The 14,837-nt window shown below is 53.1% G+C and overlaps 1 protein-coding gene across 1 annotated transcript in view; it reads right to left on the bottom strand.

The window, feature by feature from the left end:
• The window catches only part of IL21R (interleukin 21 receptor), a 36,279-nt gene that overhangs the window by 3,365 nt on the left and 18,077 nt on the right, over positions 1-14,837 (bottom strand). Inside the window, exons 2-8 of the mRNA XM_069570406.1 lie at positions 11,530-11,593; positions 8,225-8,327; positions 4,852-5,051; positions 2,518-2,681; positions 1,291-1,468; positions 754-847; positions 266-350 (exon numbers count right to left, since the gene is read on the bottom strand). Coding sequence (XP_069426507.1) covers positions 266-350; positions 754-847; positions 1,291-1,468; positions 2,518-2,681; positions 4,852-5,051; positions 8,225-8,327; positions 11,530-11,578 — 873 coding nt within the window. The 5' untranslated portion in view covers positions 11,579-11,593. The remainder of the gene's footprint in view (positions 1-265; positions 351-753; positions 848-1,290; positions 1,469-2,517; positions 2,682-4,851; positions 5,052-8,224; positions 8,328-11,529; positions 11,594-14,837) is intronic.

Here is a 14,837-nt window from a genome sequence, read left to right as displayed (position 1 = left end):
CACCTAGCTCACACTCTGCCCCAGTCTGATTCCTTGGCCTGAGAAACGCTGCAGGATCTGGTTTAACACTCATGCCAACCCTGCTCCACGGGAACCCCTTCCTGCACTTTGTGGATGGAGAAAACGAAGTCTGGCTCTGGGCTGGGCGGGGATCTGGGTGCCCCTGACCTGCAGGGTGGGGCTGGGGGTCCAGGTGTGAGGGGAGACGCAAGCTCCCAGAAGGCGAGAGGCTCCAAGGAGCTCATCACAGGGTGGGTGTGCTCACCTTGAAGTCTCCGCTGTGGCCCACGTACAGGGGCTGGAAGAAGGGCTTCGGGCTGGACACCTGCAGCCACACCTTTTCCCACGGCCTGGGAAGGCAGAGACGAGGTGAGTCCCCCTGCACCCCCCAGAGGGCAGCAGGGCCTCCTGCTCAGCTGCACCCCAAATGTGTCCTGTGGGAGACTCAGCGTCTCCAAGATACAACTCGGGCCCCTCCCTTCTGCCCCTCTGCCCTAGGCCTCAATTTTCACATCTGTAAAATGGGGCAGCGAGTCTCCTATGGTGCACAGTGTTAAAGGGCTGGACTGCCTACTCTGTGCTGAGCCAATGCTGCCCCGCTCTGAGCCCTGACTCCTCCTCCACCCTCAATTCCACAGGGCTGCGGGGAGGAGTCGGGGAGTGGAGGCCCTGGGCACTCCAGCTCCTGGAGGTGCCCCCCTATATCCTGGCCCATGCTGAATCCCTCCCTGCCTCCCTGTGCCCTGGCCTCACCTCCAAGGGACCTTCAGGCCCAAGAAGACAAAGATGAGGCAGACCAGGATGAGCAGGATGGGAACCAGGTGAAGATACAGGTCTCCCTTTCTCTCTGGGAAGGAAGCAAACACTGGATGACATTGACTGGCCTTTACAGGAGGCCACGCGGGTGTGGGTGGGGCACTGGGTCCAGGCTGGAGGGGAAGAGGGTGGGAAGGCTGTTGCTACCTCAAAGTGGGATGGACCTGGGTTCAACCCCTACCCCAGGCAAGTGATTTTAATCTCTTGGAGCCTCCCTTCTCTTATCTGCAAAATGGGCATAATAATCCCCACTTCACAGATGTATTAGAGGGATCAAAGGCCCTGCCGGGAGACGTGCCTAGCACCCAATGCAGGGCTTGACAAGCAGGGGCCCTAGGAATGCTATGGAGTGGCAACGAGCGGGCGCAGGACTCAATGGGTACCCTCCAGCCAGGCTCGGGGTGGCTGCCCTAGAACACGATCTGGTACAAGGAGTGGTGTCTATCCATCCACCCATCCCTGTTTCACATCTACCTTCCGGCTGGGTGTGAAAGACGACTGGCTCACTCCATTCGCTCCAGGTGCCCTGGAAGGTGGAGCCGGGCTGGGGCCCTGCCCGCACCTGCAGCTCGTAGTTTGAGCCGCTGTGGAACTCCAAGGGGAGGAGAAGGACGCTTCTGGAATCCTCTGAGATCAGCTTTCTCCCTGGACTCTGTTGGCACAGAGAAAGGATGCACCAAGCCATGAACCCCTAGTCCAGCCCTCCCACCCCCCAGCAGAACCATCCTTCACCAGCCGCCACGAAATGGGCGGAGTCTGTCCCACAAAGTCTCCGCCCTCTCCACCAGAATCAAGCCCCAGTCTGAGCTCTGGACACTCCAGCCTGAGCAGCACAGAGCCCTGGCCTCCCTAAGATATAGTGCTCTGTTCTGTTCTCTCTGATCCAAGCTCATCCACTCACAGTCCTGGCAGGGCACCCTTCCTGGCCGGGCGTGGAAATGTCCCAGGAGCAGCAGTGGCCATTCCTGGGAATATTTAACTGGCAGCATTCCAGACCTTGGACACCTCTGTAGTTCTTCAACAGCGGGCATTTTCCATAGTGGGCATTTCTGGGCATCGGTAACTACAGGCATCTTAGCAACTGATGCCTCCGGAAGTCTTCCATTGGGGACAGTCTGAACAATGGCATTTATGAAAGTCTTCAACTGGGACCATTCTACAGGATGGATAGTTCTAGAACTCTTCAGCTGTGACTATTCTAAACATCAGGCCATTCTGGAACTCTTCAACACTCTAAACAAAGAACGCCTTCAGAAGCCTTCACATTTGAAACAACGGTCCCTCTGGACTTCCTTGGTTATCGATGCTTCTGGAAGTCTCCAACAGTGGCCATTCGAAGTGTAATGGGACAGTTCCAGGCTGCCCCGTTTCTGAAACTTCTCCTACTGTGACAGACCTAGACTTGAGATAGAACCAGGGATGGTGCTGATCCCTTCCTGTCTGGCACACTGATAGAAGAGGACACAGGGACAGGGAGGAAGGGATTTTAAGTGGCCTCCTACCCCGGGGAAAAATGAGACGAGGGCAGCATGGAGTGAGAGGGTACCAGGGAGCGCCTCCATCCCTGGCGAGTCCTTGGTTTCCACTCTGGATGGTGAATTACAGGCTCACCTGTGGCTGCCCCTCCTCCTGCCTGGATGCTCTGCACATCCTGTCCCTCCCGCCCCCGACCCCTCCAGCCCAGTCCTCTGAGGGCCTCACCCGAGCCCAGGGTTCTCCAACCTTCCTGTACCGCAGCTCATACTGAAGTTTGTCCTTCAGGGCGTAGACAAGGTCCCTGGGACTGGAACTGGAACTGGAACTCCAGGAGATGTTATAATTTCCAGAGAAGCTCACGGTCACGTTGAAAGGGGGAGATGGCTTGACTTACAGGAAAAAGCCAGAAAGAGAAAAATGGGATGAGATTTTGCAGCAGCTGAGAAGGATGTGGTGATGGGAATAAATTCCCTTATGCCTGATCCATTCTTGATGAGATGAAGACTAGTGACCCTGAATGACTTGGGGTGAAGCACCCCGTCTCTGGGCCTTAGTTTACTCATCTGAGAAATGGGAGATTTAGATGAGATTGGGTTGCAAACTCAACCCAATTGGGCAGGGGACAGAGATGGATGACACAGATTCGGAGACCAAGCCCTCCCAGTCTCAAGGGGGATGCTACTCCTCAAGGGGGCAAGAATGCAGACCGGCAGCGGCCAGGGGAAAAAAACCAATGAGACCCAGATGTTCTCCACGTCTGTTCTAAATGATGGCATCATGTTCTTTTAACTCTAGCTTCCTTGAGAAGTCACGAGACTGTAATTAGCATCATGCTAATTAATTAGCACAAATTATGCTAATGATGGAAGTTACCACCTCTGAGTGCCTGCTGGGCTGCTCTGCAGAAGTAATTTGATGCCCGAAGGGGCCCTGGGGATGTGATGTGAATGCTGTCATCTCCTGGACATTTTCTGGAAAGTGCAGGAGCAGAGATCTGAGTCGCCACACCACGCCCTCTAGGGCTCTGTGATCCTGCTTGTCACCTGCCCCTGTCTCGGGGAATCTTAGCTCCTTGGGACAGAGGATTTGTTCTCCAGTCAATGCCATGTCCACAGTTCCTAGGACAGAGCTGGTGCACAGTAGGCCCTCAAGAGATGCTTGTGAAACCAACGCGCATCCCCGCCAGGGATTTCAGACAGCAACTCTGAAGCTGCGGACGACTGTGATGGGGGAAGGCACGTGCTCAGGCACGTGCTCAGGACGTGGTGGGGGGCGGGGGGAGTTTCATTGTCTCCTGGGACTGGAAATGCTTCTAGGCCCTCTCCTGTTTTCCCCAGGCCAATGGAGGCCTGGTTTTCCACTTTCTGGCATGTCCTGGGTTGGGTGGTGTGGACCAGAGTCGGGGATCAGGGATGGGGTGGGGTCAAGGACAGGGGTCCAGGGCCCAGGAGAAGAAACGGGCCTGGGGGTGGGGGAGAACACCGCCCCCTGCCAAATCTGGGTACAGGCCTGGCTTCAGACCCTGGCAGGGAGGGGAAGGCAGGGCCGGACGGAAAAGTGACTTGGAGCCCCACTGTGAGGCGGAGGGCAGCAGGGCAGTGCCTCTGCTCTGCAGGGGCAGGGGCAGGCTTGCTGTCTGCCCGGCTCTCTCAGAGGGGCAAGAGGGCACCCCTGCTCTGTGAACTAGCCACGCCTGGATCTGCATGGCTGAGAGAGCATGCGGGCACGTGTGCCTGTGTAGGAGCGAGCATGTGGGCAGGTGTCCAGGCTGGATAGGCTGAGGGTGGGTGGGACACCCATGCATGTGTTCGAGGGTGTGTTTATGAATGTGTGTATGTGAGAGAGACTCTGGGTGTGTCTGGGTGTGTGTGAAGCTTCATTCACACCTTGTGTGGTGTGACACCCACAGTGAAATGATCCAAACCTGGACCCCCAGGGTGTGAATGACAGACACCTTCTCACCCCCCGCCCCACCCTTAGGGATCCAGGGCCCGCGGTGGCTGGGCCTTCCCAAGCAAGACAGGACTCTCTCAGCAGTCTGTGTTTGCATGCCTCTGGGCATGGGACTCTTACCCCCTCTCCCTGGAAATCCCACTTCGGACACACCTGGACCCAACCTGGTTCTGGACCCAGAGAGACAACTGCTTCCACCAATTCGGCCCCTTCTGCCTGTGGACTCCCACCTACCCCCAACCTGGAGGGAGATGCTGGGCCTCACGGAGCCAATGAATGGGAGAAAACTCAGCGAGGATTTTCTCTTGGGACCCAATGTCCCCCATCATGGGAACAGAATCCCTAAGAGTCAGGGTTCAACTCTATAAATAGGGAAGCAGTCCAAGGTCACAGACAGGCAGGGGCTGAACCAGAACTGAAGGCCAAGGTCCTGGGTCCCAGTCCAACTCGTTTCCGTAACCCTGCTGCCTCTCTTTGGTTAAGACTCAAACCTACTGATCAACCCATCACACTATAGCAAAAAGAACTCTAAGGAGAGGGTGGGCCTGGGGGGCCAGCTCAGCGACTGTGCATTCTGCTAAACTCTGGGGTTTGAGGGATACTCACTGCTCGCAGCCACCATAAAGCTGCCACACTCCTTGGAGTAGTTGCCGGATGGGTCTGTCATGCTTACATTGAAGAAGTCGTCAGCCACGAGGGAGAACACTTTCATGTGGCACGTGTACTCCGCATGGGTGGCATTGTGGGTGGACTGGAGGAGGCTGCAGGAGGTGACTTCATCCTCCAGTTCTTCAAATGTGTCTTGCCTTCAAAGACAGAGCAGCCAGTTATGGCTGGAAGCCAGCAGGGCTCAGGGCTCAGGGTCAGGGCCCAAGCCCAGAATCTTGGGGCTTGGAAGGATTTGAGGTGGGGCTGGGGGATTACTTGGCCCAACTGCTCCTTTCCCAGGGAAGATATTCCTTCCCTGAAGCAGCCCTGATGGACTGTGTCCAGGCTTGACTTGCATGCCTCCAGGGGACCAGGAACTCACCACCTCGCTTAAGAGCATGCACGCATACGTGATCAGGCGCTTCAGTCATGTCCGACTCTGCGACCCGTGGACTGTAGCCCGCCAGGCTCCTCTGTCCATGGGATTTTCCAGACCAGAATACTGGAGTGGGTTGCCATGCCCTCTTCCAGGGAATCTTCCTGACCCAGGAATCAAACCCATGTCTCCTGCAGGTAGATTCTTTACCACTGAACCACTGAGGAAGCCCCATTTGACAGCAGTAGCTTTTAACTTTGGAAATTTGGGTCATCCTTTCCTGGACGGAACCTAAATACATCCTTGTCAGTTCCATCAACTGTATCACTGTCCTAGAGGAAGGAAGCTAAGCATTTCAAGTCTCCCTTTTGCCCTCTTTCTGTCCAATATCTGATGCATACCTAATAAGTGCTTGTACTCAGGGCCAAGATAAGAGCCAGATGAACATTACCCCCTGCTTTGGGTGGCCTTCCAGAAAGGCTGTTGGTATAAAGTTAGGGGAAAATGCTCTGGCTTTTTAACGGCCAGTGAGCAGAAACAGTGGGTTTTGAAGTATGTATAGGAGTTCACCAGATATTTATTCTCCTACCTACCTCTTCAGGCTATGAACATGACCACCCTCCAGGGCTAATATGGAGGCATGGACTCAGTTCTCTGCCAAGTATTTGCTGGAATAGAAACTTCTGCTGAAAAAAAGGGGGTCTCTAAGACTCTTAGACTGCATCCAGGGGGACCTTTAAAAATTCCCTGTCACCTCCATGCCTAAAATCCTCAGGTGGCTTCTCACCACCCACACAAATAAAAGCTGGCCCCTGCCTACCTCTCCCCTCCTTCCCCGGTGGTTCTCCCTTACCCTGGCTCACTCTGCTTCAGCCACACTGACCTCCTCCCTATTCCTCAAACTCACCAGCCTGTCCCCACCTCAGGACCTTTGCACGTGCGTTACCCTCTGCCTGGAATGTCCTCTCCCCAGCTCCCTGACTGCCTCCTTCTCACCCAGAAAAGGCCTGGCAGGACCACCCTGGCTAAAGCCGCTCTCCCCCCACGTTGCTGACTCTCTACTCCAGGGTCAAGACTCCTGGACTTTAAAGCACGCAGTCTCAGAACGTATCCTGTTGGCTGTTTCCGTGTTTATTGTCTGTCTTCCCTGCAGTGTGTCAGCTACAGGACAGCTGAGACTTTGTCAGTCTTGGGCTCTACTGAGCCCCCAGTGCCTGCGAATGTCTGGCAAGAGCTTAATAAATATGCTCTGAAGAAGTGAGTGAACAAATGAATTGGTGATGACAGAATGAAAACCACCTGTTTTCTACCCTGAGCAGTATCTTGACAAAGACTCTCCTTGACCAGGCTCAGCTCAGGCTCCTTGGAACTCTCTCCTCAACTAGGTGCTGACTTTGGAGCATTGGCTAATTTCAGCAAGAATCCTGCTAACTCAGCTTAGCCAGCACCATCCATCCTTCATAACTGGTCAATTTCCTCATCCTCAGCCATTACCCAGGTGATGTCTGATCATATTGGGCTGCCATCAGTTCAGGTCAGTTTATCTGGAATTCCCCCCGATCCCTGATGTTTCCTCTTAAGTGTTTCCCATTCACTGCCCTTCTCCTTGGCTATAAATTCCCAGTTTTCCTTGTTGAATTCTGTTTGAGCCCAATCTCTCTTCCCCACACCAAAACCCCCGGCCCCTACACCTATCATGATGGTCTTGAATAAAATCTGCCTCGGGACTTCCTCAGTGGTCCAGTGGTTAAGAATCTTCCTTCCAGGGCAGGGGGCGTGAGTTTGATCCCTGCTCCAGGAACTAAGTTGCCATGAGGCAACTGAGCCCGTGCACTGCAACTAGACAGAAGCCCATGTATCACAACGAAGAACCAGCACAGCATTTTTTTAAATTTTTTAAATTTAAATTTAATGAAATTCAATTAAAAATTTAATTCATTTTTTAAATTTAAAAATAAATAAAAGCATGAACTCCTCATTCTGTTTTAAAACATAAAGTGAAAAAAAATATGAGGAGGGAGGTGGGAGGGGGGTTCATGTTTGGGAACGCATGTAAGAATTAAAGATTAAAAAGAAAAATACACCTTACCATTCTTTAACAAGTGCAATGAACAATGTTTTCTTTAGCATTGTGCACTAACAGGGACCCGCGGACCTTGGAGTCAGACTGCCTATGTTTGAATCTCAGCTCCACCATTCACTGGCTGTGTGACCTTGGGCAAACTGCATAACCTCGCTGAACCCTAGTGTTCTCATTTGTAAATTGGGAGTAATAATTGTGAGAATCAGAAGTGATGATTCATGTGAAGCATAGCTGGATGTGGGGCATGTATTTAGTGTTCAAGACAGTCATGGGAGACTGGTCATCCTGAAGTCTCAAAACCACAGTCAGGCCTGTGTGAGCAAGAGAGTATGGTCTCTGTAGCCCTGCTTACTGGACAAGTCTCAGGAGCCCTGTGTGAACATCTGTAAGATGGGCAGACTGATTCCCAGACCACAGTCAGTGATTCTCAGCTCCTGGTCCCAGATCATGGTTCTCAGCCCACAGTGAAACCAAGTGCTATTGGTGAAAGGGCTGAGTGAACCCCTATGCAGTGGTAGATATTTTTTAGATTGCTTAACTACCTGCTAGGAGGGCTTCCCTGGTGGTTCAGTGGTAAAGAATCTGCCTGCCAATGCAGGAGATGTGAGTTCAATCCCTGGGTTGGGAAGATCCCCTGGAGAAGGAAATGGCAACCCACTCCAGTATTCTTGCCTGGGAAATCCAGAGGAGACTGGTGGGCTACAGTCCATGGGGTCGCAAAAAAGTCAGACACAAATACTATACAACAACAGAACCTGCCAGGCACCCAGTCGGTCCAATTCAATCTGAGGTCTCTGTGGTCCTGCCTCATCCCAACCCTCCAGGGCTACCCTGAATATCATCCCCAGAGCTAGCGAGGCCCAGCCACTTACCAGGTGAGGGTGAGCGAGTCGGGGTGCCCGGCCCATGTCTCCAGGATGCAGGTGATAGTCTCGATGTAATCGGTGTAGCAGACGAGGTTGGAGCAGCCCCAGGCTGGAGAGTCAAAGGGAGACAGAGGCCTTGGTGAGGTAGAGTGGGGGCTGCAGGGCTCGCCACCTCCTAACCCCCTTGAGGGCTGGATGATGAGGGGAAGCAGGGGTCCCTGGGCCATGATGAATATGATGATTCAAGGGCAACTGAGATGAAGGACTTGGGCAATGGGGGTTCTTGCCACCTGACAGTTCTGTTTTTGAGCCCCCCAAAATTTTGAGGCTAGCTGTGAGGATGAGATTCCTAAACTAAGCAGGTCCCCACCATGAGCTCTCCCAATAAGCCCCGTGTCCAGACACCAGCTCATCATCCCTCCTAGCCAGCCTTCCTCTCAAGGTGGCGCATCCTGAATGCCCCAGATGCCAGATGAATCTGCACATCCCACGAGAGGGATTCACACAGCCAATGAGAGACAAGGAGGAGCCTTCTATTCCCCTGCAGTTGGTCTCAGACAGGACAAAGACCTCGGTGACCCGGAAGTGCTCTGAAGGAGCAAGAAGGCCTCAGAAAGCTGAGAAGCCCTTGAATATATTTGCCAAAATGTATGTATCCTATTACCCAAAGCACCACCACCACCACCAGAGTGGCACAGGTCTGGCCCTCTCAGGCAATTCTGTTGGAAGATTTCATACTCGCCCACCTCCAATGTCAATTGCTTCACTTTGGGTCTAAAAATATAGGTCCAACCACAGTTTAAATTTTGGTAAATGTTTGACAAAATCCACTTAAGTTTTAGTTCGGTTTTGTTTTGTAAGTTCAAGCGCCAACACTGCTCTTCCCCCACCCCCACATCCCTACTACTTACCAGAAATCCGTTCCCCTTTTAAGTGGATTCATTCTTTGTGGCCTTTTCCTATTTTTCCTTGACTAATGAAGATTCAGAGTGTGGGAGTACCTCCCTCCCAGGGCTCCATCTAGCTCAGAAGCTGGATGCGGAGCCAAGAGCATTGTTGCTGGAAACAGCTTTTATTTCCAATCCCACCACTATTTTACAGTCTTCCCTGGTGGCTCAGCTGGTAAAGAATCTGCCTGCAATGTGGGAGACCTGGGTTCGATCCCTGGGTTGGGAAGATCCCCTGGAGAAAAGAAAGGCTACCCACTTCCAGTATTCTGGCCTGGAGAATTCCATGGACTGTATAGTCCGTGGAGTGGCTAAGAGTCAGACACAAATGAGCGACTTTCACTCTCCTTTCCACCACTTTACAGATGAGGATACTGAGGCTCTGAGACTGGGCTATGCCTCGTCTCTCTCTTTGGTCTGGGCTAATGAAACCCAGGAAAGGCAGAAGCTAATCTCCGCTAGGTCTTTACATCCGCACACATGGCAGACATTGCTAATCGATCACGGCAGTCCCTCCAGCGGTGTGTGGCCTCAGAATCCTCGGCACAGTTGAGAAGGCTTCCGGCAGCATTAGCAAGGGATCTGAGACGTGGAAACCAATCCTATTCTAGGAGGAGGCGTCCTTTGGGGAGGAACACAGGGCCCATTGGTGGGCACAGAAGGGCTAGTTCAGATAATTTGTGGAGAAAAGAGGACAGATTTGGGCAGGACCCAAACCCATGTGGCCGTGTCCTCTCTGGGTTCGTATCCTGGTTATTCTCTCTCAGGGCTCCAGAGCTTGGAGAGGGGCTGCCATTCCTCGGTAAGCTCAAGGCCGCCAAGGGACAGCTACTGTTGTTCAGCCACTAAATCATGTCCAACTTTTTTGCGATCCCATGGACTGTATAGCCGCCAGGTTCCTCTGTCCATGGCATTTCCCAGGCAACAATACTGGAGTGGGTTGCCATTTCCTTCTCCAGGGGATCTTCCCGACCCAGGGATCAAACCCGAGTCTCCTGCATTGGCAGGTGGGTTCTTTACCACTGAACCGCCTGGGAAGCCCTTACCAAGGGGCAAGGTTTGTCTCAAACTTGGAATGAAACATTGAGGAGGGGACAGCAGTCCCAGAAACTAGCATGGAGGTGGCATCAGGGACCAGAAGGAGTAAAAACCCAATCACCTGGTCAGCACCCTGAGCCCTGGGCAGAGAGCCCCAGGGCCACCCTCCCTCCACCGCCACCCCCACCCCATCCCCATCCACAGGGTTATCACAGCATGTGGGAGGCAGTGGGAACCATGGAAAGTGGACACATGACTCACGACAGCTCCGAGTCCCTGTTATTAATCTGGGGACACTGGCTTCTCGAGGGTGTCTGTGTGTGTGGAGGTATTTAGATGCTATCATGCTGGGGCAGCCCACGCCGCCTGCACGAGGCACTTAAGACCATGGGAATCGGGCAGATTTGGGAACGGATCCCAGCTCCGCAACTGCTTGCCTGTGTGGCCATGAGCCTGCCCCCCACGCTCTCTGAGCCTTAGCTTCCTCAGGGCTGCAAGAACTTCACAGGCTGCTCGGTGGCGCCCGGGACACAGCAGGGGCTTGGAGTTTATGCCCGCGGGGTGGGGAGAGGCAGCGGGTGACCTAAAGGCCCTTTAGAGCCAGGACAGGCTGCTGACCACTCAGAAAGGAAAAACAAAGGAGCCTGACATCTGTTTCCTGACGGAGCTATTTGAAGCTCTGGGTCTTTCGGTAAAAACCGGAGAGAAATGCCCATGAGTCAGCAGAGTCGCGGCAGAGGGCCCCGCCCCCCAACCCTACCCCCGCCAGCCTGCCCCCTCCAGCCTCTATTTGAGCCTGTGTGCTGTGTCTGCCTCCTCCGGGCAGGCTTCCTGGATCTCTCAGCCCCGACTCCGCCCCCAAGTGTAACTCCTGGCCTCTCCCAGCTCAGGGCTTAACATCTCTGGGGAATATCAGTGCCAGCAGTGGACCCAGGGATTGTTGAAAACCATCTCCTAGGAGATGAGGAGAAACGAGGATAGACCACAGGCAGGACTCCCTCCCTCCAAGAACTGGGAGCTGGCCAACGCAGAGAGCCATGGAGATGAAGGATGAAGTCTCTCATCTTCCCCACGAACCAGCCTCCCCAGCCAGTGAGACCTGGAGACCCAGGACGGTGGGCTGGACCACGTGGGACTCGCGTGAACCACTTCTAGATGGTGGAGCTCGCTGGCTGGATGGGTTCTGGTTGATGCAGAGAGGGCTACTGCACCCGTGTCAGCTGTAAGTGGACAGATGCTACAGGCTCCGACCCTCTAGCCCCGCTCTGCAGCCCACAAGGCTAGCGCGGCCGCTCCCCACCTGCAGACCTCAGGGCAGCTACTTACTTCCCTGGAGCATTAGCAGGAGCAAAGTCGCAGCCCAGGCACACGGCATGCTGCCTCCCGGAGCCTGGAAGAGACACACAGCGAGAGGGTGAGCCTAGGGTCCAGAGACCAAGGGGCCCTAAACGGCCCCTCTCTGGTCCGCATCCCTCCTTTGGAAGACTTGCCTCTCAGTTCCTTGGATTTGTTTTGGGGGGGAAAAAGTGTTTGAGGAGCCCGTGGCTGCTCCCAAGGGTTTCTGTCCCTTAGAGGTGGCCAATTTGCACCCCGGGGTCCCTCCCCACATCTCCCCCGCCTTCTTCCTGGGCACTCAGCACAGTCACAAGTGAGAGGGGGATGGAAATGGGGAGGAGCTCGCTACTCAGAGATTCCGATAAACCTGTCGCTGTAGCATGATGTGTGTGTGTTTATCCATCTAGATAAGACAAGGGAAAGTGGCTTGGAAAGCTGTATTTGATAAGCAGAGATATTTCCTTCCCATGAAATCCCCATGTTGCTGTTAGCCCAATTAATTGGCTTCTTGTTGCTGTTGTTCTGTTGTGTCTAACTCTTTGCGACCCCATGGACTGCAGCATGCCACGTTTCCCTGAATTGGCTTCTCATTGAATAACAAATCCAAGATTAGACCACAAAGGAGATCACTGCCTAATACTAAGATAAGCCTAGCCTGGTAACTCAACCACAGAGCCTGCCTGGGGGAGCCCACCAGGAAGCACCAGGGTACCCAGCCTGAGCACGTGAAGGTGCCCTGGACTCACCCTGATCACTCACCCTGATCTGTGAGAGACTGAGAAGGGAACTCTTTGGAGACCCAAGTCAGCCTGTCCAGGAAAAGCAGACTTTGGTACCCTGGGCAGAGGAACAACTCACCATACTGGCACTTTGCCAGCTCTACCCTCAGTTCTGTGCCTGCATGGGACGATACCAGTCAGAGACCAGTGGGTCCAGGAACCCCACCCAGACTGACCCCAGAGACAAGAGTGTAGCTGGAATTGAAGCCCAGAGGACTGACACACGCAGGGACCAGGTCACATGTGTGACTTCTTCCGGATGCCATCCCTGAGCCTGGGTCCCCCAGATCCTACTCTGGCCCCCAGGAGAGCGTCCTCTGAACTCCCTAACAAGTCACCAGTCAGCAGTGGTGCAGGGCACAGAGAGGCTCAGCTGTGGGACTCTGGGCTGGACACTTCCCCTCTCTGAGCCTTATAAGTAAAGATGGTAAACCCTGCTTCCAGGATGCCCGCAAGAATCCAAAGACTCCATTTATAGAATTGCTGGGCCCCTGGCAGAGCCCCTGACACGTAAACGCTCAAGAAATAGCGATGGATACAGGCTTTTAGAGCACCAGAAATGGACGGATTCCTTGAGTGACCCAGCCAGGAAGTTCTTAAATGTCTCATTTTCAAAAAGTTGGCCATATTTGTAGATCATGTATACTACTGTTTATTTTCTATAAATGAACTCTTAAAATTTTAACTCCAACCTCAACCTAAGCAATAATGTTCATAGTTGTGCATTTTTTCCACAATACACTTTTTTGGGGGCCTCCTTACCTGGCTTGCGGGATCTTATTTCCCTGACCAGGGATTGAACCAGGGCTCATAGCAGGGAAAGCATCAAGTCCTAACCACTGGACCGCCGGGGAATTCCCTCCCCAACACACTTTAAAATGAATAATATCACTGTTAAAATAAAATAATGTTGGCACAGATAGTATTTAAATCTGCTTTAAGGAGCTCTGCTCATGCCTGGCTCCACGCCCTGGAGGAGGTCTGATCATCACACTTTAGGGGTCTGGCTTCCCATTAGAGAAGATGGAGTGTGTGTCTGCCCCTCACTGGTGAGCCCACATCTCTGACTCCAGCCTCGGCACAGGGCCTGGCCTGGCTCTGTCCACATCGCTCCCAGCGGCTCCATCTGGGGCTACAGGAAAAAGCACAAGATCCTTTGCCAGTTTCAAGGTCCCTCATTCCTCAGCTTTGCACCAATGACAAACAAGCCCCTGGGGAAGGAGAGGATGTTTCTGCTGCTTCTGTCTTCCAGGCATCTCTTCCCCTTTTATGAACAGCCCCTCAAACTGAAGCTGACTTGAACCAGGGTGTGCACCTAATCCAGCTCTGACCAATAAAGCACTCCACCCACCTGGTCAAGTGAAGGGATCAGACACAGAAACCAACCCAGGCTAGGCCAATGAGAGCGATCTTGGAATTTCTTCTAGAACTCTATTAAGAGGTAATCTTTTGGATGCCTGCTAAAAGCTGGTAGCTATCTTTGTCATCTCTTGGCGGTAGTGGTTTAGTTGCTAAGTCATGTCCGACTCTTGGGACCACATGGGCTATAGCCTGCCAGGCTACTCTGTCCATGGAATTCTCCAGGCAAGAATACTGGAGTGGCTTGCTATTTCCTTCTCCATTATCATCTCTTAGAGAAATGTCAGTCCTGAGAAATACAGACCCAGAGTCCCCATGGCAGCACTTGAGGGCTTGGATCCAGCTGTACCTGATGTCCACACCTGGATTTAACATACGCCAAAACCCCCCACCTATTTGGTAGAATCCTTTTTCTGTGGCTTGCTATCTAAGATACCTGAAATAGTAGAACAGAACAAAGAGCCCCAGATTTGTGGCCAGAGCATCTTGGAGCAAATAATAGCTTTTCTCTGCCTTTTCTAACTCTGACCTCAGTTATCATCTCTAAACTAGGGACAGGAATGCACATGGCACCTGGCAGTTAAGAGTCAGTGGGAAAGCAGATGCCGCAGTGCTCTGTGAACCGTAAAGTGCTGTCCAGGGGGTTGGATTCTTGCTCTTACTGGCCAGTTGCTCTGAATTACTCACCAGTCCCCAGCATCCCAGGCCCCCTCGTGCCTCCCTGCCTTTGCATGAGACAAGTTCCTGTGCTGAGTCAGCCTCTTAGACATCTTCCCCCTCCCTCCACTCACTCAGTCTTCATGGCCCACCTGCTCCATCCTGGTGTCCATGAAGCTATGCTGGAATGTTCTAGAACTCCTGCCACTTACTGCCTTCAAGGTTCTTACCAGTGCTGTGATCTGCTTGCTGTTTCTCTTTATCTGCTCTCATAGTTTTTGCTCCAATAAACATCTCAAAATGGAAAATCAGACCATCAATAGGTACATGCATGCGTGCTCATTCGCGTCAGTCGTGTCCAACTCTTTGTGATCCTATGGACTAGAGCCTGCCAGGCTCCTTTGTCCATGGGATTCTCCAGGCAAGAATACTAGAGTGGGTTGTCATGCCCTCCTCCAGGGGATCTTCCCAACCCAGGGATTGAACCCACGTCTTCTGCATTGC

Source organism: Ovis canadensis, chromosome 24 (genome assembly GCF_042477335.2).
Source record: "Ovis canadensis isolate MfBH-ARS-UI-01 breed Bighorn chromosome 24, ARS-UI_OviCan_v2, whole genome shotgun sequence".
NCBI classification, from domain to species: domain Eukaryota; kingdom Metazoa; phylum Chordata; class Mammalia; order Artiodactyla; family Bovidae; genus Ovis; species Ovis canadensis.
The sequence above is the reverse complement of the archived record's forward strand: the minus strand, read 5'-3'. Positions and strand labels throughout refer to the sequence as shown.